Raw genomic sequence first — 26,749 nt, 5'->3', positions numbered from 1 at the left:
CTTGCCAGGTTCCAGGGGAGGTGTGGCCATACGACGGCTTGACACCACTGGCATGTATTGCAGATTGATGTACTGTGATTGTGGGTCTGCTAGTTGTGAGTCACGCTAGCAGACAGACCGCCGCAGCGGTCATAGGACAGTGATTGGTCTATTATAGGATGTATGCTAGTTCTGGGCAGTTTGCTGAGCCATCTGAGAGGGTCGTGTGTGAGGTTTTTTGAAGCCAAGCACTGGGGGCTGGGTTACCCAGTGTGAGGTGGATTAGGTTGCTGGAGTTCCCCTCTACACGCATCCTCTTCGGCGACTTTTATCCCTTAGGATGTATGACTTTGTGTAGACACTGGATTGCATCTTATGCGTCAAGCCGTTGAGGCATTGTTCAGGGTTCAGTCTTGAGACAGATACAGGTTCTGTCATCGCCCAGAGAGGAGACAGTGTATGCTTACAGGACAGCATATTACAGAGATTTTTTAGATTTGTCACTGGTCAGCTATTTATGATTGTTTTTTGAGCTATCTTTTGGTTCCCAGAGCTCAGTTTACAGGGGAGACTCTGTCAAAAATTTTCAAAATACTGACAGTTCCTGAGGAGAGGTGTTCAGCTTGTTTACTGTGTACAGAGGCCAGTTTACAGGGGAAACTCTGCCGGATTTTTCTCAGGAGTAAACAGTTTGGCAGATATGGCATCTTCTCAACGTGAGACTCTTTACAACATAAAGAAGCTGGATGGCACAAACTTTCCATTCTGGAAGAAGCAGATTTGGCAGGTTTTGGTGCAGAAAAAACAAGTGAAGCCACTGAAGCTCCAAGGGGAGAGACCAGAATTTATGGCTGAAGATGAGTGGGAAGAGCTTGATGAGTTAGCTTGTTCCACAATCATGCTGACACTGGCAGAAAATGTTTACTTCAACGTAGCAGAAGAGACTACAGCGTATGGCGTATGGCAAAAGCTATGTGGTATGTACGAGAAACAAAGTGCTGCTTCTCAGATTTACTGGCTCAAGAAATTGGTGGATTTGAAGATGAAGGAAGGGACAGCCATGTCAAATCATCTGAATGAATTTCACACAATTTTCAGCCAGTTAACAGCACAGGAGATAGTCTTTCCAGATTCAGTGAAGGCTATGTTTCTCTTAATCACTTTGCCAGACAGTTGGGATACTTTTCGTACAGCGTTAAGTAATTCTGTCGCTCCAGAAGGTCTTACAAGTGCCAATGTAGAAGGCAGCTTGCTCACAGAGGAAGTGAACAGGAAGAACATTGACAAAGGCAAAGGCAATAGTGCTTTGGTCGTTCGAGGGAGACAACAGTTTAAAGAGAAGAAGGGTAAGAAGGCACAAAACCGAAGTAAGTCTCGTGATTCGAAGTCAAAGGATGACATAGAATGCTACCATTGTGGCAAGAAGGGTCACATGAAGCGAGACTGTACGAAGTGGAAACAAGAAAAAGGAAAAACAAAGAGTTCTGAGCAAGATGATAAGAAGAGTTCAGTGAAGATTGAAGAGGTGAATGTCACAGGATCTGGTTCAGACAGTGATTCTGGTATAGCAGCTGGTGACATCTTCCTTACAAGCAATCTTGATTCTGTTTTCTTGACTGCAGAGGATGGACATGCTATGAGTGATTGGATTATCGACTCAGGGGCATCTTTACATGTTTCTCCGCACAAAGAGTGGTTTACATCATATGTGGCTACTAAAGATTATGTCAAACTTGGCAATGAGCAGGTTTGTGACATACTTGGAGTGGGAGATGTGCAGTTGAAGTTTCAGAATGGCTCTTCTTTATGGCTCAAGAATGTCAGACATGTTCCAGCAATCCGAAAGAGCTTGATTAGTACAGGGAAGTTGGATAGATGGCAGCCATGTAAATCTTTGTACATTTATGTTCATAGATTTACAGTTACTTAAAGTGCCACATTGGACTTTAAGTGGGAGGTTGTTGGGATTAAAGCCCAAGTGGCCTCTTAGGCGGATATGGCTGGCCGCCCGCCTAACACACTTCCCTCTAACTCTTTGTATATACTAACTTATACTTGGTGAATACTAAGTTAATTGGGAGATAACCCTTCTAACAGTTCTCTGCGTACTGTACTGTGTAAGCTCACTGTGTGTGTGTGTGAGAGAGTCGACCCACGCTCCGCTCCGCGACTGCCCAAGTGGCCTCTTATGCGGATATGGCTGGCCGCCCGCCTAACACACTTCCCTCTAACTCTTTGTATATACTAACTTATACTTGGTGAATACTAAGTTAATTGGGAGATAACCCTTCTAACATTTCTCTGCGTACTGTACTGTGTAAGCTCACTATGTGTGTGTGTGTGTGAGAGAGTCGACCCACGCTCCGCTCCGCGACTTCAGTTGTTGTGGTTTCCTTTGCCGTTGACAGCGCCCACATGCAATTGATGATGTGGTAATGCCGCGGGGTCGTGTCCTGCATCAAACATTTTTGAAGAGAGAGCGGGTGAGCAATGAGGGCGTCGTCGTTGCCCCCCTCGAGGGGGTTGCAAATGATAAGGGGAGAGCGAGATGCCGAGGCCGAAGGGGCAGTTCCCCTGCTAGATGAAACGGGAAAGTGTCTGATGTGTCGCTAGCATGTGAGAGTTGCTAATTTGAGATGCCAAGTGTTGGGAAATGCTCCAAAAATTCTAAGAGGGCTCCTAGTTGCATGTGTGAGCCATATAAAACCATTTTTTTTGTTTTTTAAGCCTTGTAAAAACCCTATAAAAGGGGATTCACCACGCCAATGTTAGGGTCTTTTGGCCATTTTTGTTTTTGAAGAGAGATTTGTACCTATTTTTTAAAGGAAGAAGAGGCCGGAGTTTACCATTGAAGATTGGCTATCAGTTCTCCCCTTCCCCCCTCTCCTCTACTTGTCTTTGCCTCTCTTGCCAGAGCCGGTGTGTGCATGTGTCACCCCTAGGCCGGTTTTCTTGTGGTGTGGTGCAATGGGGGAGAGAAAAAAAAGTGGTGTTTGGGTGTGTGCAATCAAAGAAAGTTTGCGGGTGTTGTTAGCAGCAAGCTAACTCAAATACCATTTTTTGCTCGTTGATGTGTGGTGCCCTTCTTGACCACTACAATAAAATCAAACTGTAACTTAGGATGATAGACTATCTCACAATCCTACTAGTATTGCATGGTTTGTTGACCATATAAAGTAGGGATTTTTGGTGGTCCATGAAGAAAACAAACTTATAAAATAAGTGGTAATGCTTGAATTTCTTAATTTCATAAGCCATCCCTAGTCCTTCTCTATTTTTGTTGGTGTATTTTTTATTCTGCTATGCTCAATTGCCTGTAACTTCTCAACACTGGGTGCTTTCCTACCTTTTGGCAATGGAGCCAATTCCCAAGTTTTGATTTTGAATACTAGACAACTCACTTTTCATTGCAAGCTTCCACCAAGTCTTATCCTTGGCTAGCATGGCCTCTTTGTAACAAGATGGCTCACCACTATCTGTCAGCATTACAAAATCTAGGCCAAGAACAAAACGGTCTGGCGGATTTGAGGCTCTCTAAGACCTTCTTGGCTAACTAGTACTAGCCTGCTCAGTTTCTCTAGTGATAGGAGCATTCACTTGCGGCATAATTGGCTCATGAGATGTCTGCAAAGGAGGTGATACATCGAAAAATGTCACTTTTCGGAATTCTGCCTCTTTCTCTGGTTGTTTATGCATCTAGTCTCATTGAAGACTACATCACTACTATGGATAATTGATCGACTCTCAGGATCCCATAAACGATAGCCAAAGTAACCATCCTATCCATAGGCTATAAAGATGCATTTCCTAGATTCAAGCTTACCACGAAGCTCTTCAGGCACATGTGCGTAAGCCTCACAACCAAACGTACTGAGCTTGTCATAAGACAACTTATGTCTTGACCATAATTCCTCAGGCACACTAAGTTGTAAAGAAGCATGTGGTGATCTATTGATCAAGTAAACCACCGTATAAAGTGCTTCAGCCCAAAAACCTTGGGTCAAATTATATTGTGAAAGCATAGACATGATCCTCTCTTGGATGGTCCTATTCATCCTCTCAGCAACACTTTCTCCATCGTACATATCTTCAGAAAAGACTTCAAAAACACGAGCATGAGTACCACAGCTTGCATGTAAATGAGAGGAGGTGTAGAACTTTAAGCCCACATCATCACTAGTGGTAAGCATCTCCTCTTCATCTTCATATCTAGCCCTTGACAACATATCTGCTATAGGGTTATCTCTGCCTGCAATGTGACAAAACTCTAGGTTAAGAGACTTAATAAATGCTATCATCGCAACATTGCAATGTCTAGATTAGTACAGTTTGTCATCATCCCTATCAATGGTAAACAATCTGTCTCTACTACAACTGAAGCACCAATGAAATATTCCTTGTTAGACCTCAGGGCAGTAGAACCACCCCAAAGTTCTCTCTTTTCCTGAGGGTAACCTCTTTGACGAGCATTAAGCACTTTTTCTACAAACTAGACTGCATATTGTGACCATCCTCATCATCTTGACCTTTAGCCGAGCCAATACCTGTCGGGCTAGTGTCAACAATTAAGATCACTGGCCAAACCGGACCGCATACCTATGACCATCCTCATCATCTTGACCTATAGCCCAGCCAATACCTGTTGGGCTAGTGTCAACGGTTAAGATCACTGGCCTTCCACACTTATAGTCAACCTTTCTCAAGGTAGGAGCCTCAAGAAGCATTGTTTTCAATTTTCTGATGGCCATTGTATGAGCTTCTTCCCATACAAACCTTTTACCCTTCCTTAGCAATTGGTAAAGCGCCTCTGCAACATGAGCAAAGTGTGGTAACCAAATACGATAAAATACACATGCACGCAAAAACTCCGAACCTCTGTGACCGATGTGCATGTTTCTTTCATCTTCTGTATAGATTCAACCTTAGCTGGACTTGGTCGTCTTCCATATGCCCCACAATCTCAGGGGGTTCACTATATGTAAACCATCTATACAACGTGTGTTCAAAGGGTATTTAAGAAACCCCTTATCTATGAATCTTGAACTAATAAAACAACCCCTCTTTCTTTATAGACTTACGGGTTTTTTTCCAAAGTACAACAAGAAAACCCCTTATTTAAATATATTTATGTAAATTTACCCAAATTTTTTGAATTAAAAAACCCCTCTTGTTGAGCTCTCATAGTATACTTACATACATAGAGGTGGACCCCCTGAGCCCACAATTAAAACCTCTTTAGCACCAAAAATTGATTTTGGTCCTGAAAGTGTCAAGTTAACTTCTTTGAGCCTAGATAAAATGGCATCACAGTCAACAATATGCTGGGCAACAAACTGTCGGCACCCGCTCTGGTCTTTTACCTCATCTTTGAACCCTTCTTCACATCCCTTGATCAGCAAATCATCGATGAAAAGGCATAGTAAAATGAGGAATAAATTCCCTTAGCACCTTATTCATATCATTCATCTTATGAGCTACAGAGTTAGTAGCACCCTGTGATAGAGTGCACATCCTCACCAAACCGAGAGGTGTATGCATTGTAGTAAGATCCTTGCTCTCCAAAGCAAGTTGGAACTGATCATATCCTGAGTAAAGATCACCAATAGAGTAGATAGATCTTCCTGCAAAGGCTTCAGCAAACTCGTCAACTATTGGACCACATTGCGGATTGTTACCTTATTGACTGGTTGCATATCCTAAATAAACCTTAGAGTACCATTCTTCTTTGTAACTGTAAACCACCAATTAGAGTATTGTGTGCATGATGGTTCCAAAATGCCCGTCCTTATCTTCTCATTTAACAAATCAATGAGCTTTGGCAAGTGAGCTTTGGGTACCAGAATAGGGCGTAAACTCCATGGCATATGAGGAACAGTAAATATAACCATAGGAGAAACAACATTTGGGTATGCACACCCAATCTCATCAGGCTCAAAAGCAAAGGCTTTACCATGATTTCCAAGCATCTCTTGAAAGCATTTGATCTCCTCTTCAATAAGGAAATTCTCCTCTCCAATTTTCAGATGTTTCAATGTCTCTTCGGTGAACTTATGCCCAATGTGTTTTGGATCTCTCAGTATAGGCTAGCGAGAAGCTTTCTCCATTACTCCATCACTTCCTTCTAGTAAAGGTGTAGCCACTGGTCTCACCTTCTTTGCAACAGATTTATATTTTGTCTCTACCTGGACTTCAACTACTTCACCAAGATCCTCCTTTATATGTGTAAGTGCTTCATATAAATCCAATTCTTCATACATGTCCATTGAATGTACTTTAACTATGTCAGTTCCACTTTGTAACCTGTATTGCATGATCTCTTCTAGCTCTGACATAGTATCCACATAAGAGACCTCTTCAAAGATCCCTGAAATCATATCATTTGGTTCAAGCACATCACATCCCTGCAATTCACTTTGAATACCTGACACATATTGTTTTTCCCATTTAGGTAGCACATATCTTTGTTTCTGGCATGTTCTACACATACAATCAAAAATTGAACAGCGCTTTTACTATCCCTGCTCCGGATCCTTGCATAGGCCAAGCCATCATCTAACACCTTTGTTTCCATGCACATAGCCATAATGTAGGGTTGTCCCAGTATGAGCGGATAGGACGAGTGCTCCTATATAAAAAAGTTTTGTGCATCACAAACATCCCCAATTGTTACCTTAACATTCACACATGCACCATAAAGATCCCCTGGAAGCATATTGGCAGCTTGAATCCGCCAACTGATCAACATCAATAGGCCATTTTCCTTTCTTGTGCAAGCTCTTTGCCATAAGATTGATTTCTGACCCATGCTCCACAAGTGCTAAAACTGGCTCTTCAATGTCCCCAAGCTTCACAATGGTTTTTGTCGTTGCTCGTCCCAGTGAGTCCTAGAAAAGAGACTCCTGGGCACAACTAAGTCCTCATCCCCATCATCATTAAAATGAACATGCCTTACCTCAGATGTGAGTGGATTTGAAACCACCACAACATTTGACTTCTATCTTCAAATGCTTCTTCATAAGCATCCAAGATTGACTCAATGTGATGGATCATTTGGCTTTTAACCGCATCAGGTTCGTGCTCACTTGGTATCTGACGTTTCCTCTTGATAATGTCAATAATCTCCTCATGAAACTCATGCTTGGCAATTCCCAAGATGTCACCCAACATGAGCTCCACTTTGCTATTGAGAATGCGCTCTTCAAAAACCTTCTTTAGATCTATAGCCAACACAATGTCCAATTTCAGCTTAAAGGAAGGTCCCTTGGGCTTACCCTGCTTCTTATCTTTTGATGCCTCTTCCATTACCACTTCTGGAGTAGGTTTGGGAATAGGCCCTTTATCTTGCTACCCACTAGATCTTGTTCCTGCAATATCTTCATCTCTTTTTTACTTCTCTTCTACTATGGCTTCATTAGCTTGAGACCTAGCAATAAATGCATTTACTGAAAGTGAATGTACCAGATCTGCCCATCCTGTAGTTTCCCTAATGCAATTCCCAAACTAACATAATTTTCCATGAGTCACCTTGCATGCTTCTGCAGTCTTCAAAGCATAGGGCCACAAATCACCTTTGGTTCTTGCACCTTCATCATCTGCATTATTGTATACTTGCAACCCATATGTAGCTGCTTCTACGATAGCAACATTATGATGTATCTCCTTCGCTAACTTCTTCATACCACCCCTCCCAAAATTCAAGCGGAGCAGCTCACCTGTTGCTTTGAGATGAATCTTCTTGTCTTTCCAAAAGACCACATTTTTCTTGTAAGCTTCCTCAAAATCTTCACAGTCCTTGCGTTCATGATCTTTACTATCACACCACATGCAATGGTCATCCCAATCCTTGCATGGAGGTCATTGCCTGGGCTCTGAAGTGGAACCCTTGGTGCCTACCCCTTCAAGCTTAATTGCTTTCAAATGGGTTTCAAATTTAGATTTAATTCTTGTATACCTTTGATCAGCTCGTCAAGAATAGGCTCCTCTAATTTTTGCTTCCCTGAGGCTGACTTTTCCTTGATTTCCTCATTCGTTGTCTCCATGGGATCAACCACAATCATCTTATCCACCCTCATCTTCCGCTTTACAATCATGTTAACTACTTTAGAAACCAGCTTCCAATCAGATGTTAAACCCAATTCACTTGTTGAATCCTCAAGTAGATGCACCAAGCTCTTTTGAAGCCATGGATCAGCAGCTTGAACAAATAACTCTACCCGTTCTAGTTTCAATGACCACTGCTCTCCTGTAGATAGCTGCTCAAATTTCTTTCCAAATTCTCATAGCAGCTCTCTTGCAGATAAATCCTTGTTTTTCTGTTGGATCCACTTCATAAAACTCTGCTTCGTTACCCTTTGAGAATCTTCAAGGAAATACTCCTCCTATAATGCCTTTTTAAAATTTTGCGAGTTAGGTCGTTGTGCAATATGTATCTCCCCAATTCGAGCCCTAAGCTCTGTCACGACAATCAAGTGGAAACCTTCAACTGCTTCATGATCATCAATCCCATTATCCTCCATGGATTTCTCATAGACTTTGCAATATTTTGAAACATCTAGACCTTCGAACCGCTGAAATTTTTTTGTTACTACTTGTCGAGCTTTTCGTATCTGCTCATGAAAATTAAATTTCTATTGTGTAGTATGTTGCCGCTATATGTAGGCAGCAAATTGCTGCATCATCTCTCTGCTAAATTTTCCCATCCCGGCTCAGTTTCACATCGGGTTCACCAAAGATGTCGGGGATAATGGGTTTGCAAGGTGAACCGGGTCAGCACTGGGCTGATCTCTTCAAAGGATCTCCTCTATGGTGACCACAAAGTATCTCCTCTATGCCATGCTTGGGGAAAGGTAAGAGAACATGATGCTTTTATTCTCTTTGACCCTGGTTCTACTCACAATTTTATATCTATAGAGTTGGCCACCAAGCTAGGCATACAAGCTTACAAGATGGGAGATGTCCTACCCGCAGACAGTGCCTTCAAGGGGCAAGAAGCTTCAGTCACTCCCTTAATCGGGAAATTGAGGCTTCATGTCCAAGGCTATGTGGACAAAGAGGACTTCTTTATCTGTCCTCTCAAGCATGAGGATGTAATCCTAGGGGCACCATGGTTTGACCGCCTGGCTGCCAATGTTAAATTCCCTGAAAGGAGAATCTCCTTTAAGTTTAGGGAAAAAGACATGTATATAGATGCTAAGGAAATGGGTAACACTATCGCCATTGTACATACACCAGCTTTCAACAAGTCAATAAAGAGCTCTATTCCGTGTACATGATTTTTGATAAAGATTCTCAAAATGAACCTAAAGCTTTAGCAAAAGAAAATAAAAGCAACCAAAAGGAATTAGAGTTATTCAATTTTCTCAAGGGGTTTCAAGATGTTTTTATTGACGACATCCCTTGTGAGCTACCTCCTAAAGGAGGTAATGATGACCATGCAATTGAACTTCTTCCAGGAAGTTCACCGCCTAACAAACCTCCTTATAGAGTTTCTCAAGCTCAACAAGAGGAGATTCTGTGGCAAGTGCATGAGTTAGTTGAGAAGGGCATGGTTAGGCCTAGCTCATCTCCATTTTGCTCACCTGTGCTATTAGTGCAAAAGAAAGATGGCACATATCGTATGTGTGTTGACTATAGAGCACTAAATAGGATCACTATAGGTTTCCCGTTCCATGGGTAGAAGACCTATTTGATAAGCTACAAGGATCGACCTACTTCAGTAGGATTGACCTAAAAAGTGGCTATCATCAAATAAGGATAGTTGATCAAGACATTGTAAAGACCGCATTTCGCACCACATTTGGTCTTTACGAATACATTGTCATGCCTTTTGGCTTGACCAATGCACCAACCACATTCAACCGCTTGATGGAGAAGTTGTTCAGGCCTCATCGAACCTTCACTGGAGTGTTCTTTGATGATATTATCATCTACTCTAATTCATTAGACGAACACAAGCAACACCTCCAGGTAATATTTCAAGTTTTAAGAGAGAATAGACTTTATGTTAATCGAAAGAAAAGTGATTTTTTCTTGCAAGAGATTCAGTATTTAGGTCACATTATCTCTCAAGATCGCATCCAAATGGATCCATCCAAGTTAGAGGTAATAAAAGGATGGCCTAAACCAAGGAATCTTCATGAACTAAGAAGCTTTATAGGTATATGTGCATACTATAGACGCTTCATAGAAAAGTTCTCACAAATTGCGGGACCATTACATGACCTAACAAAGAAAAGCGTTAGGTATACATGGTCTGCTAAGGAGAACAATGCTTTCGAAAAGCTTAAAGAAAAGCTTATCTCTCAACCTGTGCTTACACTACCGAATCTCTCAAAACCATTTGAGGTCCAATGTGATGCTTGTGGTGATTGCCTTGGAGCTGTTTTGCTCCAAGAAGGGCTTTAGGCATATATGAAAAGGAACTCCTTGTAGTTCTACATGCCTTAGACTCATGGAAGCACTATTTATTGGGGACTCCTTTCATTCTGCGAACGGATCACCAAAGTCTTAAGTACTTCATGACACAGACCAAGCTTTCCGACAAACAAATGAGGTGGGCAAATTTCCTTTCGCAATTTCATTTTCATATTGCTCACATTGCTGGCAAGCATAATCAAGTAGCTGATACACTCTCAAGATGGCCGAGAGTGAATGTGGTTTCCATAGCAACTCACAATGATCTATCTTCAATGATAAATGAGTATGCTATTGATCCCAATTTTAGAAATGTGATTTCAGCCCTTGCATTAGGGAAGAAAGAAGAACCATTTACTTTACAAGATGGTTATCTTCTCTATGGCAATAGACTATGCGTTACTAACTCACTACGTGAGAAAGTAATGTATGAATCTCATGCTCCACTGTATGTGGGGCATAGAGGGATTCAGGCTACCTTAAAGGGAATTGAAACATATTTCTGTTGGCCTACCATAAAAGTGAACATACAAGAGTATGTTTCTAAATGTGTGGTATGCCAAAAGACAAAATTTGATAGAGGGAAGCAACTTGGATTGCTTCAACCCTTGCCAATCCCTAATTCACCATGGGAGAGCATATCCATGGATTTTATCTTTGGATTGCCTAAGTCTATCCATGGGAATACGGGAATATGGACGATAGTAGACAGGTTCAGTAAACAAGCTCATTTTATACCAGTGAAAAAGACTATCAAAGCCCATCAAATGGCAACCCTCTTCATTTCACAAATTTTCAAGTGCCATGGATTGCCAATGTCCATAGTGTCGGATAGAGATCCTAGAATGACCAATAATTTCTGGAAGGTCTCTTTGAGAATTTAGGGACAATGCTAAACTTCTTTTCGGCCTATCATCCACAAACGGATGGCCAAAGTGAAATAGCGAACCTAACCATTCTCGATCTACTAAAAGCCTATGTAACGGAAGTAGATCAAAGATCCCAATGGGAGAAGTACTTACCCTTAGTGGAGTATGCTTACAATAACATTGTACATACTTCCACAGGAAAAGCACCTTTCGAGGTAATTGAGGGGAGCTCAAAAAGTCCCTTGCTACTTAAGGTACATGGGAAGATCTTCGCTGCTGCAGATGAGTATAGCCGAGACCTACAAGAATCTTTTCAAAAGATTAAGGATGTTATCTCTATCTCATAGCAAAGGCAAAAGGCTACTGCTAACAAGCACAGAAGAGCCCAAGCCTTTAAAGAAAATGATTGGGTCTTATTAAAGTTTCCCAAGGCTCGATTAAGGCACACGACGGGCAAGAATCCTACGGGACACCAAAAGTACTATGCTAAACTAGCAAAAAGGTACTATGGTCCCTTCCAGATTCTTAGGCCAATCAATGAGATGGCCTATCAACTCAAGTTGCCCAATCATTGGCTCATACACAATGCTTTCCATGTGAGCCTATTAAAGCCTTACAAAGGAGAGCCACCTCAAGAACCAACTATTGAAGACCCACCGGAGATCGAGGACCAAGAGGAGGTGCTGCAACCCGAGTCCATTCTCCGACATGAAGACAAGGTATTAAGAGGCGGTAAGACTATCCGACGATATCTTATTAAGTTTAAAATTATCCTTTTGAAGATGCTAGATGGATGCAAGGCATACAATTAAAGGATAACCTAAACCTTGTCAATGCTTACAATGCTTCCCAAGAGTAAGCAAATGTACAAAATGTTAAAAATGAACAAAGTTTTTGTCTTATAAGACTCTCTTTTCTTTATTGTGCACAAAAATGAAGTAGTATGCATGCTTAGATCAAGTTTGCGGAGACGACGTCTCCCAAACACCAAGTAGAGCTTGTCACTCTACTATGGAAGATTGATAGGACTAATGTGCAGACATGCTTGCGGTAGCCTCAGGCTCTCAAGCGCCAAATGGACTAGTCATCCATTGTGGAATGATGTCGTAGGGTAACATAGGGATCCTCTACCCGCTAAGAAAAGGACTCATGAATATGCTTTATCTTCTCTACACCATAGTCGAGGACGACTATGATTTCAAGAGAGAGGTAATGTCATAATAATCAATATCTAATTCTCCTAAATGATTTTCTCATATTAAACTGATCATTTAATGTGGGGAAGTGCCAGGGGAGAAAAAGCTAGAATATTGGTTAAGCTAGCAGACCGGCCACTGTAGGGATCCAAAGGAGGGAAAATAGGGATCCAAAAGGGGGGCCATCTGCAAAAGATCCATGTGCAACAATGGGCTAAAAAGACCCTAAGGTTCAGCCCATTAAGACTTCCAAAATGCTAAGGTTCCAAAATTCAAAGGTTGTGTCCAATGGTCAACCCTAGGGGAATTGGATGCTTTGTGTGTGCACAAAAAAAATCTTTTGCAATCCCTACTTAGGAGGGGGCGAGCCTTTCTTGTAGGGGATGAGAGAGAAAGCCACACACACACACACACACACAAGCTCCCTTTACACAAAGGGAATGAGGGACACATGTCAGCTCCCTAGCCCAGATGCCCACAAGGTGTACCCAATTCCTATTGGATGGCCTTGGAGGTGGACCAATGAGAATTAGGCTAGAGTAAATCTAGTTTAATTAATTTAAAAACACTTAATAAAAGAATCAATGAGAATTAAGTCCTCTAGAAGACTATTGGATAGTCTCCCAAGTGGTCCAATGAGCATTTAGCAACCCAATGGCTTGCCTGATTCCTATTGGCCAGGAGGCAAAGGGGTCCAATGAGAGTTTAGTTGAATTATTAAATTACCTTAAGCTCTCACAAAAGGGGAAAGGGGGACACATGTCAGAAGGCTATCACTTATGCTGCTTAATTGTCATTGGCTAGCTCTAGGGAGGTCCAATGGGAGGACAGCAAGAGAAAATAAGAAGGGGGCTTGCCCAAGAGAGAGAGGGGGCTGATAAGTTTGCAAGGCATTATCACACACACACTCACACAATCTCATGTGTGAAGTAAAGAAGACTCTCTCTCCTTCTCAAGCTTTAATGGAAAGCTTACCACCTAATCCAAGCTTGTGAGAAGGGAGGCCTACACCAACAACTCTTGGCTTTGTGATGCAAATCCAACCAAGAGCCAAGCTTCAATGTATGCTCATCTCCTCTACCATGCTAATTACTAAGCTAAGCTATGCTAATATGAGTGATTATGTGAGGAGATGTACATCTTTTTCTTCTTCCTCTCAATCTACTCTCATACCCTGCTAGCTCTCACCATCTTCGAAGGTGTGTGAGGTCTTGGGTCTGAGACCGGGGATAATTGATGTTGTGTTTGCTAAGTGTTTTGCTTAGTGCATGAAGCTTTCATCTTCATTGCACTAGCTAGTCTTGAAGGAACACAAAGAATTGTATTGTACAATGTCTCTCTTGATGGGAGAAACCATAATACAAAGCCTTTTGGAGGGGGGACCGAGGGGGGACCGGCTCCATGCAAATCCGGTCCTCAACTGTTGTCAATAGCTTAATTTCTCTCTCTTTTGAAAGTATTGTTCATGCTATCTAACTAGGTGTTATGCTGTTTGTTGCTCTCTCCACCCAAGCACTCTTGTAATTCTCATTAGGAATCTATTCTAATGAAATGCCCACTATTCATGCTAATTTCCGCTACACACAAGTTTTTAGGCCATTAAATGTTACATGTGCTCACTTCAAGCATACTCCTTTTTAGCATCATTAAGGCATTAGTTGGCCCTTTAAAGCCGCATCTGGCATACATTAATCATTAAACTTGGCATGTTGACAAGCCCTGATTACTGCTTAGTAAATGTGTAGGCTTCAAAGAAGCTGAACTTGCATTTCTTTCATCTTTAGCGGAGTGGCATGACACCGCCTAATCCGAATTAGTGTATTCAACTATGGATGCATCACTGTTCCCAAAGCGTAATCACTTGCTAGCTAAGCCCTTGATGTATCTCAAGACGTGCTTCACTGCTTCCCAATGCTTTCTGCCTGGATTTTCCATATACCTGTTCACCACTCTCACTGCATATGCAATGTTTGGTTGTGTGCTAACCATGGAAAACATGAGACTGCCAACTGCCGAAGAATATGACACCTTTGCCATCTCTGCCTTTTCAGCATCCGATTTGGGACAATCATGGTTGCTAAGTTTTTCATATGCAATCATTAGGGTACTCAATGCTTTCCCCCTTTGCATATTAAAACATTGCAAGGACTTGTGAACATACTCTTCATGCGAAAGTTCAAGTATACCACGTTTGCGATCTCTCTTGATACGCATACCAAGAAAGTGATGTGCATCGCCCAAATCTTTTATGTCAAACTGCTTGCTTAAGACATCCTTGAGAAGTGCAATCTCATCCTTGGACTTCTCGGCTATGAGCATATCATCCACATACAAAATCAGAATGATGAGGAAACCATCATTCAACCTCCTTGTGTACAAGCAATGATCCTCTTGGCTCCGTACGTAACCCTAGGACTGAATTCACTTATCAAACTTGATGTACTTTAGTGATCCAATCTTATGTGAGTGATTTTGATTTCTATCACCTTTTTTATGGACTTTACTTTGTTTCAATACAATGTATTACAGGCTGATCTTTCATTTTATTACCCAGAATCTCCACAATTTCCACTACATCTTGGCAGTAACCAAGATTCAAGAGTTGGACTCGAACTCATAGAGCTGCGTGTAGATTAAGTGTCATTGCACTAAGCAACTCATACTTGCCTCAGTGGTGCTCGAGAGGAGCACATCAATTCCAAAAAAAAACTTCTTCTGGCGGCACTCGTTGCCTGGCTCCTACTCGCCCACCACCTACGATCTATCACGTGCGCTTTTCATTTGCTACCTTCCTCTCTCAACTTGCCACTTCACTGGCCACCACACTTGCCTTTGCTAAATAATCAAAGCGCACATCTTCCTTGATTCTCTCTAATGCGTATTTTCCAAAATCATAGAGACATTCTTGAGACATACTGGGTCGTTTTCACATTTCATTAATTTATTAGTCGCCAAGATTCCTTCTGTCTGGCCTTTGCAAAACAAAAACTTGACTCGTTCCTGGTTCCCACCTCGCCCTTCCCGCTCTCGAACCAGTGCCTACGTCGATAGTAGCCGTGCACCATTTTCGCCATAACAGAGAAAGATAGAGAGACTGCCCTGTTGTCTACCCAATTGCAGGATTTCGCCATAACAGAGAAAGAGAGAGAGACTGCCCTGCTCATCCCCTTGCTCGTCCCATGTGTGGACATCAGCACAACTCCCCTTGTTTGTGTGTGTGTGTGTGTGTGTGTGTGTGTATGCGCGCATTCACGCATAGGCGATTGCATCTGAACAGAGGCCTCTACTTTGGATCCGCTAAAAACAGTCAACAACTTCTTGTCCCTGCTCCTTGGCTTCCACCCTTGCCCTCGCTGCCATCCCCATGCACCGCTTCTGGCCTCCCAGAACGCACAACAATCTCTCTCTCTCTCTCTCTCTCTCTCTCTCTCTCTCTCCCCCTTACGTCTTCGCCGACACACACAGGCACCTTTGCCAATGCCTTGCAGGCGATGCTGCTGCACAGATTGCCTATCCCTCATCCCGGGTGCCTTGCAACTCCACCCGTGCTTACCCTATCAACAAAAGCAGCAGCGACTGAGATCAGCGCAACCGCTGCAGCATCTGTGTGTGTGTGTGTGTGTCTGCGAGAGACAGAGAGAGAGACGCCTTCAGTGCACGACAGGTCACTAAAACAGGCAGACTTATCTGCGTCTCCTCTGGACGCTCTTCGTGTACCTGCCTGCATCACCCTGCCGCGAGTTCGCGCAGCACCCAAGCTCGTGCTCCTTACGCTTGAGATACAAATGCGCCAAAAATCTACCCGCCTCTGTTATGCTCTCTCCTCCACGTGCCACATTTGTCCTTTTCCCTTTCAACCTTTTGCAAGCACCTTTCCAGATTCCATTTAATTGACGTGCTTTCGAAAATTAGGATGACATACTCGTGCTTTTTATCGCTTGTTACTTCGTTAGCGTAGTGTCGTTTTCAAGGAACTCCGCCTGTCAATGACCCACGTGGCTAGCGCTTTACAGCGCTTATGCAAATCTCATATGCCTGCACCTTAAAGGGCTCTTGCCTTCTATAAGATGTTCACATGGGAAAGAGAATTCACAATGAGATTCCTACTAAGGGGCTGCTGGAAAAACATGTGCTTGGCAATGCTTTGGTCGATATGTATGTCAAATGTGGGATCCTTCTAAAAGCACATAAAGTTCTTCATGAGCTTTCTGTCCAAATGGTCATCTCTTGGAATGTATTTGCTGCAGGATATGCCTAGCATGGCTCTGGCAAGGAAGCATTAAGATGTTTTCACTAGATGTGAAGGAAAGTCCTTTCTTCACGGCTAAGATGCTCACTAGATAGGCACAACATGGTTGTGGCAAGGAAGCATTGAGATGTTTTCGCCAAATGCAAAGGAAAGGCCTTTCTTAAAATGCAATCACCTATGCAGTCGGGCATTGTGAGGGGCCCTTGGAAAAACATGTTGTGTGTGGAAATATGCTGGTTGATATGTACACCAAATGTGCTGCCCTTATGAAAGCACGAAAGACACTCTTGATGGGGTTTTTTTCTGAAATGTCGTCTCTCGAGACATGTTGATTGTAGGATATTTCTAACTTGGATGTGGCAAGGATGTTGTCTCCTAGAGCGAGTTGGTTTTAGGATATGTTGATCACGGCTGGCCAACAGTCATAGTGGTGCTATTAGTGAAAAATGTCGTGCCTTGCAGCGCATGAAAGGTTCTTGAGGTTCATGCCAAAATTCAGAAAGATGCTGATATGGGCACAAAAATTCAGAAAGATGCTGATGTGGGAAAAAGATGTCGTGCTTGGTATTGTCCTGGTCGATATGAATGCCAAATGTGGTGTAGTTAAGAACACAAAAAGTGCTTAAGTCCGAAATGTTGCCTCTTGGAATACACTGATTGCGAGATGTGCACAACAAGAGAAGGAAAAAAAATTCTAAGCCATTATCAACTGATGCAAAGCAAGTGTATCTCTCCAAATTCAGTCGCCTATACTTTTGCCTTGAAGGCTATGCTTACATCTTAAAGGTATGTGGCTCTATGCAAGGGCTCGAGGAGCTTCTTGTCCGGAGTGTGGATTCTTGAATGCACTAATTGCAAGATTTTCACAAAGGGTCAAGGTCAAAAAGCTCTAATATTCTTTTAGCAGAGGCGAAGCGAGGGCGTCTCTCCAGTTGTTTTAGTTGGATGCGAATTGAGGTTTCTCGCTAATGAGGTCTCTTGGAGTGCTCTTACAAGAGGATATGCCTAGCAAGGGGTTGGCCGAGGAAGCTCAAAACTCTTTTTGTTGGGATGAAACACGAAGGAAACTCCCCACAAAAACTGTCTTTATCAGTGTGCTCATTGCATGGATTGTTGCTTAGTGGCTCTCAAAAACATGTTGTGCTTGCCAATTCTTTGGCTCATATGTATGTTTCGGTGCTCATATGTATGATGTGGTGCCCTTGGTCAACATGTATGCCAACTGTGGGACTCCATGGAGCCCTGGGCTGTTTCTACAGATGCAAAGTGAGGGCACCTCTCCAGATGCAATCACCTATGCTTTCTTCTTGAAGGCATGTGACACTGCCTTGATGTCTAGAATGTCGTCTCTTCAAGTGCATTTGATTGCGGGGTATGCCCAATAGTGACAAGACTAGGGACCTCTGGCTGGGTCGCTATTTTCAAGATACAAAGCGAGGACATTTCTCATGATGTAATCACCGATGCTTGCATCTTGAAAGCATGTGGTACTACGTAGGAACAAAGATCACGTATGCAAAATGTGTTGTTCTTGGGAAAGCACCAAAGAGTGCTTGAGGAGCTTTCTGACCTGAATGTCAACTCTTAGAACGCACTGATTGCGGGATATGCTTAACATAGAACGCTCTCGGTTGTTTTGAGTGGATACGAAGTGAGCGTCTCTCTCCAGGTGTGCAATCACCTATGCTTGCATCTTGAATGCTTGTGGCAATTTGGAAGATGCTTGCATCTTGAATGCATGTGGCATGTGGTTTTACGGAAGGTGCTGAAATGGGCACAGAAATTCACAATTATATTGTTATTCAGAGGCTGTTGAAAAAAGAAGCCGTGCTTGGCTTTGTCTTGGTCGATATTTGTGCCACTCAGCAGATGCAAAGCGAGGGTCTCTCTCCAGATGCAATCACCTATGCAGGATGCTGAAGGCATGTGGATCTACACAAGGCGCTGGCAGGGCACAAAAATTCACAATTATATTGCTAATCAGAGGCGTGCTTGGCACTGTCTGGTCGATATGTATGTCAAATGTGGTGTGCTTGAAAAAGAACAAAAAGTGCTTGAGGAGCTTCCTATCCAGAACGTCGCCTCTTGGAATGCATTGTTTGCAGAATGTGCTCACAAGAGCAGGGCTAAAAATCTCTAGGCTATTTTCAGCAGATGCAAAGCACGGGCCTCTCTCCGGCGAGTGCAATCACCTACACATGTCTCTTGAAGGCATGTGGCTCTACTCAAGATGCTGATATTGCTGTTCGGAATGTCGCCTCTTGTAAGGCATTGATTGTGCGAATATATTGTTAGAGTCAGAGGCTGTTGAAAAAAGATGTCGTGCTTGGCACTGTCTTGGTTGATATGTATGCCAAATGTGGTGTGCTTGAGAAAGCACAAAATGTGCAGGAGGAGCTCCCTGTCCGGAATGTCACCTCTTCCAAGGAATGCACTAATTGCGGGATTGCACAACAAGAGCAGGGCCAGAAATCTCGAAGTCCAATTAACTACACAGGCATCTTGAAGGCATGTCGCTCTACACAAGATGCTGATATGGGCACAAAAATTACATTGTCAAAAAATATGCCGTGCTTGACACTGTCTTGGTCGATATGTATGCCTAATGTTGTGTGCTTGAGGAAGCAAAAACATTGCTTCAGGAGCTTCGTGTTTGGAATGCCAACACTGATTGTGGGAAGTACGCAATGAGAGCTTGGCTCGAAAGCTCTAGGCTATTTTTAGCAGATGTGAAGCGAGGGCCTCACACGCAACAAGAGCAGGGTCAGAAAGCTCTCGGCTGTTTTCAGCGGATTCAAAGCCACGGCCTCTCTCCAGCTGCAATCACATACGCATGCATCTTGAAGGTATGTGGCTATACGCAAGATGCCAATATGGGCTTTAAAATTCACTATGATATTGTTAGTCAAGGGTTGTTGCAAAAAATTGTCTTGCTTGGCAATGCCTTGGTCGATACGTATGCTAAATGTGGTGCACTTCAAAAAGCACAAAACGTGCTTGAGGAGCTTCCAGTCTTGAATGCCTCTCTTGGAGTCCATTGACTGTGGGATACACATGAAAGGAGCAAGATAGAAACCCTCTCAATTATTTTCAACGGATGCAAAAAGCTCTGGGGTGTTTTAACCAAATACGAAGGGAAAGCCGACCCCGCCTCCAGTATGCACCCACTGTGGTCAAAACCAGTACGCACCTACGCACTCAAAATGGTCCTCTACCACTGTAAAAAAGAGCCCTCTTGGCGCTTCCATACCAAATCTTGGTAACGCAACTTTAGACTTTGCAATGTCCACTCCGCCTCCACTATCATGTTTGTTTCGAGCAGTGCTGTTATACGGAAGCTTAAATGCAACCTGCGTGCCTCGAGGATAGTCAATCTATCATACTGTGAGTAACCATTACCATTTCTTGATTCTTGACACTGAGAATGCGTTAATAAACTCACTGAAAGTGGCGCGCTGCCATGGGAATGGCACGTTCCCTCGTATTATAAAACTTGGGGAGGACTGTGCAAACTCTCCCATGCAAGGAGACTTGCATGTTTTCTTTTTTTTTCGAATCATAAAAATGGGACAACAAACAATTAATAAAAGTAACATCTTGTATGATTACAAATATCGAGCTTGATAAAACTCTAACCCTCCTTGTGGTTTTTTGCGAGGTAAACCTCTGAAAGATAAGGTCGATTTGCTCTAGATTGTCTTTGAGCAGCTACAATGTGAGTGTGTTTCGCCAAATGCAGTGACATACGTTTACGCATTGTAGCTTGTGCCACAATCAAAGCTACGAGACTGATTCATGATGAGATTCTAAGGCAGCGCTTTTGCAAAGCCATATCGTGCTGGATGATGCGCTCATGGACATGTAAATTTGAAATGTCATCTCTTGGACAATGTCACTCGTGGATGGGAAGGGAAGAGCTGTTTCAAATTCAAATCGCCTATACTTGCACCTTCTAACCTTGTTGCCTTACGCAAGAAATCAACATGGTTGAGAGAATTCATGACGAGATCACCATATGAAGCAGCTTTGGGTGGAGTCTGCAAAAACTACTATCCACAAATTAATCAAGAACCATTGCATGCCAAGCTTGCATGCGTGAAAGGTATCAAGCTCTCTCTCTCTCTCTCTCTCTCTCTCTCCATCCATTTTCTTTTTCAGGGATATATACTCTTGCTGAATCTTCAAATGACACAATCACACTTACACAAGAAGATTCAAGATCATGGCGTTGTAAACACAAGACCCTGTCTAACTTCGGGTCATAGGATTTATAGAAAACAAAGCATAAAATCTCTCTCTCTCTCTCTCTCTCTCTCCCCCCCCCCCCCCCCAAGTGTCTCTCTCTCCTTCATAGCTTTTCCCTTCTAAGTTCTAATTACCTCGTTAGTACATAGGGAGATTCAAAAATTTTGTTTTTGTTTTCTCTTATCCTCTGGCTCACTTCAATTCAATACAAATGCAGCTAACGAAGAACACTAGTTTTTTTTTGTTTTTTGGTTTTACTTTAAATTGCCGACGGGCTACTGTTTCCCTTCTTCCGTGTAAGTCATAGTAAGAGCCTCAACAGGGAATGCGCGAGATCTGCATGCGTTTCGCGCAGCAGATTTTGGCCTTGATCTTGCGAAGGATCGCTCTTGATCTTGATCTGTAAGACACAGAGTGGGGCAGAGAGGAAGTCTGAGAGAGAGAGAGAGAGGGAGAGAGGTACTTTTTTCTCCGTTCTTGCAAGATGCAGCAACCACAGGCTTCTCCTGCGGTGGACTCAGATAATGGAACGATCCCCAGTTCTATCCCTCTGCGCATGTCACGTGTCAAGCGCTTGGATCCCCCCAACAAAGCTTCCCATTTTGAGCAGATTGGCGCTTTGCAGACACAGATCGACTCTCTCCAGCAGCGTACCACGGAAATCAAATCAATCTTGGACAACCGAGCGCAAAACAGGCACATTGCCTCCCCTGAGCTCGTCGCTGCCAGAAAGAAGCTTGCAGATGTTAATGCCACATTTCAACAAGTTCTTAATAGGAAGCATGCACACCAAGAAGAACTGGAATTGGTGAAGGAGAAGCTTCGTGGTAGCGGGTCCAGATCAGGGCTTCCTGAGGTTAGCGTTGAAGAGCTGGATGAGCAGATTCGGAAGCTTGAATACAGACAGACTCATACCACTCTCCCCATTGAAGAGGAGAGAAGATTAATCGTGCAGATTGAGAGGCTGAAGAAATCACGGGACTCTCTAAGGCGCCATGATTCCCGTGCAGAGCAAGACCAAGGGTCACGCACAGAACTTCTAGATCTCTTAAAGAAGGATGATCAGGAGTTGAACACTCTGAAAGCAGAGCAACAAGAGCAGCGCTGTATCCTTGCAGAAATCCGGGAAAAGGAAGCTGCTCTTGCAGTCAACATACCAGCCCTCGTTCAGGAGAAGAATGGAGCCTTTGAGACAATTAAGGGATTGCGTGATGATATCAAGCAGCTGAAAGTAGATTTTTCTGCTAAAGAAGATGAGTACTGGAAAAGAGAGAAAGAGTGGCGGGCCCAGCAGGCACTGGAGAGGAAGATAAGGGCAGAAAAAGGTAGGGCTGAGTGGCTGGAGAGAGAGAAGATACGCAAGCAGAGAGCATTGGAGAATTTTGTGGAGCCTTACACGAATGAAATCATCATGTGTGAGCAACTGTTATCTTACATGCAAAAAAATGCTCCGCTTGATGAGGGAGCTGCAACGCCACAGCAGCAACAGAAGACAGAAATCGTAGCTCCTGAAGGCTTTGGTGTAGCCCTTGTTAGTAAGAAAAATAGGAATGAAGATGAATTGGATGGTTGGTTTGCTGGATCTGGAAGCAAGAAGGGGAAGAAAGTGAGGGGTTCCACTGCTGTGAAGAGCAAAATTCGAGAAAAGGTTTCTTTGTCTCTGGATGCATTGACATCTTTTGAAAAGCTCAAAATTCCCGCGCCTGCAACTTATGGGGACATCACCAAGAGCATTGAAGAGCTGAAGGTGAAAAAGGAGAAGTTTGTGGAGTTGCAGAAGAAGGCAAGGGAGTTGAGGGAGAGTGGGGAAAATGTAGGTACTCATGGTGTGGATGGCTCGGATGTGGTAGTAGATCATGAACCCTCTGGCAAGGAGGCTTTATCAGCAGAGTCTAGTGAACATGTTGAGGAGAACGGCTCTCGTGCTGATCCTGATGTATTAAGTGAGCAGGATAGTATTGCAAAGGCAGGGGATAACGATAGCTCTCTCCTTGTGGAGAGTGCAGAGGTTGACAGCAGCCTCAAGCAGGATGGACTAGAAGAAGCTGCCATAGCGGACCCTGCTGATAATAAAGACGATTCCCAGCTAGATGACAAAGCACACTTAGAGACTTTTGAATTTTCAGAGGCCCACTTACACAGCAATGAAGATGTACACATTGAAGAGCAAGCAGCGGAAACTGGAGTGGCTTCTGTTATTTTTGAATGCGGGACGCAAAATGGGGCTTTGGAGGAACTTTCAGGTGAAAATCTGAATGTCGAGGAGCGAGTATCGCAAATTGTTGAGAATGGTTTTTGCTCACATTCTGGGGCAGTGGATGCACCAGTTGATGAAACACCTGCTAGCCCTAAGGGGTCGCAGAGTGCGATTAGCAACACAGAAAATGAAGAGAGGGCTGATTCGAATGGACTTTTGCATTTTAAAGAAAATGGGGAGGACTCCCAATTGTCACTAGCTGAAGAGCAGGAGGTGGCAGCAGAGTGTCTGGAAGGCAAGGTCCTTTAGAATGGAGCAAGTGTGGAGAAATCTCCGCTCCTTGCATGTGACATTTAAAACCTTGCAATTATTCATGATTTTTTAGTCTCAGAAGTTTTGAAGGGGATGGTTGTCTTAAGAACATGAGCTCATTTTTTGATGTATTTCAAAAGTACATCAACAATTTTCAGTTCATTTTGTATTTGTCACAAATTTTAGCTACTATTATTATGATTTTTCATTTTGAATGGAGCAAATCGTAGTTTGATGTACGTATATGGCACAAAACTCTTTTGTTGGTTTTCTTGTGCTCATGCCAAGATGTTTTTTGACTTATGTGGGCAGTTATTTGGACAGCCCTTTGCTTTGTCTTTTATGAACAGGATCAAGAGCAATGGCATGGTTTAGTGCTTTGTCCGATTCGTTCAAGGGTGCAATGGCCACTCCTATTGTAGCTTCTCAGGCTGCCGGGCATTTAGAAAGATATCTGACATATATTTAGAAAGATATCTGACGTATAAATAGTGCAGGATTTGTGTATAGGTTTCCTCTCAAATCAGCCTTGCATGGCATTGGGTCACACAGAGTGACCCGAGGGATCACTGGCTCTTAGTGAGACATGCAGACGAATATGCGTGATCAAGGTTTGTGATTGATCTGTTATTCAGCTTGGGTGGTTGATTTATTATGGAGCTTGATTTATTTTTGCATGAATTCGTTGTTTAGGACACCACCTTCCGGGATTTTGTTTATGTGAATGGGCTATGTTGATGTTTACTCTGTTGATGGGGTATTTATGATGTCTGGCACTAATCTGTCGAACCTCCAAGATAGTAGTCTTTATGCGATTGGTGCAATCAGAACCCAAAGACTTGTTGCCAATCACTGCTGCTTCTCCTTATTTCTTTTGCCTGTGGGTCCTGCTTGCTCAACGCTGTCTTCCTCACTAGCGAGGGTGCTGTTGCGGGCCTCTGCTGAAGGCTCACTTCTTGAGATCAGTGGCTGTGTGTATGTATTCGTGGTGCTTGTATTTTATGTTGTTCAGTTTATTGTCCTGTTTGTGGAGCAGTTATAGGAGTAAGGGGGAGGAGTGGTGGTGTGGTTGGGGTTGGTGGGTCGCTTAGCGAGTGTAGTCTCTTTTATGACTTGCTCTTTATAGATGCAGATTGTTTGCACGCTGTGGCTTCCACAGCTCTGACAAGGAGGGGAAGGGAGCGAAAGCACGCATGAGAGGAGAGATGGAGTGTAGCCATTTCCTATGGTGAGCTCCGCAAGTTTTGCCACATTTGGGCAGTTGGACTTGGCGCATCCTCTCCATTATTCAAGGTCCTCAGTAAAAGCTGCTCTTTTGGGTGTGCTAAATACTAATGGATTGAGCCTATGCGTTGTTATTGGTGGTTTGATAATTGGTTACTCTTGGGAGTTTACAAGAGGCTGTTTATATCGGTGACGTGTGCCCAATGTTCGGGAAGTCTTTTTTCCTAGGCGGTGGGGTTGCGTCCTTGCCAAGATGTAGACCGGAAACACTAGAAGAGTTTTCTAAATATGTAGGATTTTTTGAACTATTTTCTTGTATGTTTAACGGCTTTTCTTCCCTTTACCTTGGTTCGCAACCGGCTAATCTTGATTTTCAATAGGCTCAAGGCTAAACTGAGGCAAACCTTTGCCGAACATTGCGTGTGCCTTGGTAGATCTATGTTGTGCTTGTGTCAACTCATCGCTTAGTGACCCGCCTATTTGGTCTAGATGTATCTATATCCCTAGTGCCGAGCAATAGGTTGTTTCTCTCAACTAGGTACCTTGGGGTTATCTCGAGGCTTGTTTTCACCCATGGTTGCATTTTGTTGTTAGGCAATAGGACCATATTTTGTAGCTAGCAGTTTTCCTTTTGTAATAGAAAGGGTACTAGGGCTCCCTACTCATAGCTATATGTTCCACAAGCATGAAGGGAAGGTACAACTGATTGCAATCATACTTCCATGGGGTAGGTGACCACTATCAACCCTACTAGTACGGCGGGCCTCCTTCGGCGGCCTCTCTCTCTCTCTCTCTCTCTCTCTCTCTCTCTCTCTCTCTCTCTCTCTCTATCGCGTGCACAAGGGCTTCTCTCAATTTTGGTGTTTAGCGTTCATGTAGCAGATTTCGACATGTGTAAAGGGCTCCCCCTTCCGCCATATTATGTTAGTTTAGATAATGAGGGCTCCTAGGCTCACACCCACACCCTTTATATTGGAGACTCCTTGCTTTCAAAATGTTAGACCAACATGCCAAGGCCAATGCTGCTCTCATCTCATGGATAAGTCCCCCCAACATCTTCCCAAGGTTTGACATAATGTAACCATCCCTGCATTTACTCATAATGATCATAAGTATTTCAGATGGGGCTAATCTAATGGTGCACAATGTAATATTGAGAATCCCTCTCTTTTTGTGCAAAAACCTCCTTTCCATCAGACTAGACAATACCCTGAGAACGTAAATCAACTTCTTCTCGAACAGGGAAGTCCTCAAGAGAAGGTGCCTCCATTGTAGCTTGAATATAATGTTGAGTATGTCTCGGGGGAATGTTCAGCCCTCAACTAACACAGGGCCGGTTCAAGGGAACCCTAATATTACCATTGCGGACCTTGAACTTGAAAGATGGTTCAAACATTTAAATGGCCGTGTGGTTATTGGACTCTGCCATGGCCCAAGGCCTCCTCTTAATCTAAAAGATGCTTCATAATTAGGAAGCTAGGAATCTATTCATCTTCTAGCTTCAATATCTTTCTAATAAATATTATTTGTCCTTTTTTGAAGATTTAGAAAGTGCTCTGCAAGTCATCAGCCAGGGAGAGTGGCTCGTGAGAAATATCCCTATCTCATTCTTTAAATGGCACAAAGGATTCATGTTACGAGACTGGCGCCCTCCTGTTGTATGTGGTTAACTACAATTGGGATAGCTGAAACGTAATGGTTAATTATTGTGTTGTCTTTCTATTTGTACTAACGGTGAGTTGATGATTTGTAGATTGGAATTCTGGGAGTTGAAGAGAAGGCGTCGGCAATAAATAATTCCTCGACCATTTAATAATTGCAATAAATAATTCCTGGGCCATTATGAAAAGGCTTTCCTAATGGCTCACTTTAAATAAAAATCCAATAGCTGGGATATTCCCTTTTCCCCCCACCTTGGTCATCTACTCCCTGGCTCTTCCTGCATAGCCCTACGCCATTCCGCGTACAGGAATCCCTCTACTGTGAAACCCCCAACCTTGTTTCCTCCTCCTTCACCACGCCCATGATGCTATATCAAGCATCGATCACAAGCTACATTGCATGA

At 43.2% G+C, this 26,749-nt stretch overlaps 1 protein-coding gene across 1 annotated transcript; it reads left to right on the top strand.

The window, feature by feature from the left end:
* Window positions 1-21,214: 21,214 nt before the first annotated feature.
* Window positions 21,215-23,699, top strand: LOC147452262 (uncharacterized). The gene has a single exon (XM_086518023.1). The coding sequence runs from the start codon at window positions 21,436-21,438 to the stop codon at window positions 23,455-23,457; it is 2,022 nt and encodes a 673-aa protein (XP_086374149.1). The 5' UTR covers window positions 21,215-21,435; the 3' UTR covers window positions 23,458-23,699.
* The last annotated feature ends 3,050 nt before the right edge of the window (window positions 23,700-26,749 follow it).

The sequence above is a fragment of the Adiantum capillus-veneris genome, chromosome 8, assembly GCF_014529385.1.
Source record: "Adiantum capillus-veneris isolate H3 chromosome 8, ASM1452938v2, whole genome shotgun sequence".
NCBI lineage: Eukaryota > Viridiplantae > Streptophyta > Polypodiopsida > Polypodiales > Pteridaceae > Adiantum > Adiantum capillus-veneris.
This window is presented reverse-complemented; position numbering and strand designations above follow the sequence as displayed.

What these genes read in the sequence shown, in the direction of transcription:
- LOC147452262 (XM_086518023.1), top strand. Translation starts at nt 21,436, where the DNA reads ATGCAGCAACCACAGGCTTCTCCTGCGGTGGACTCAGATAATGGAACG.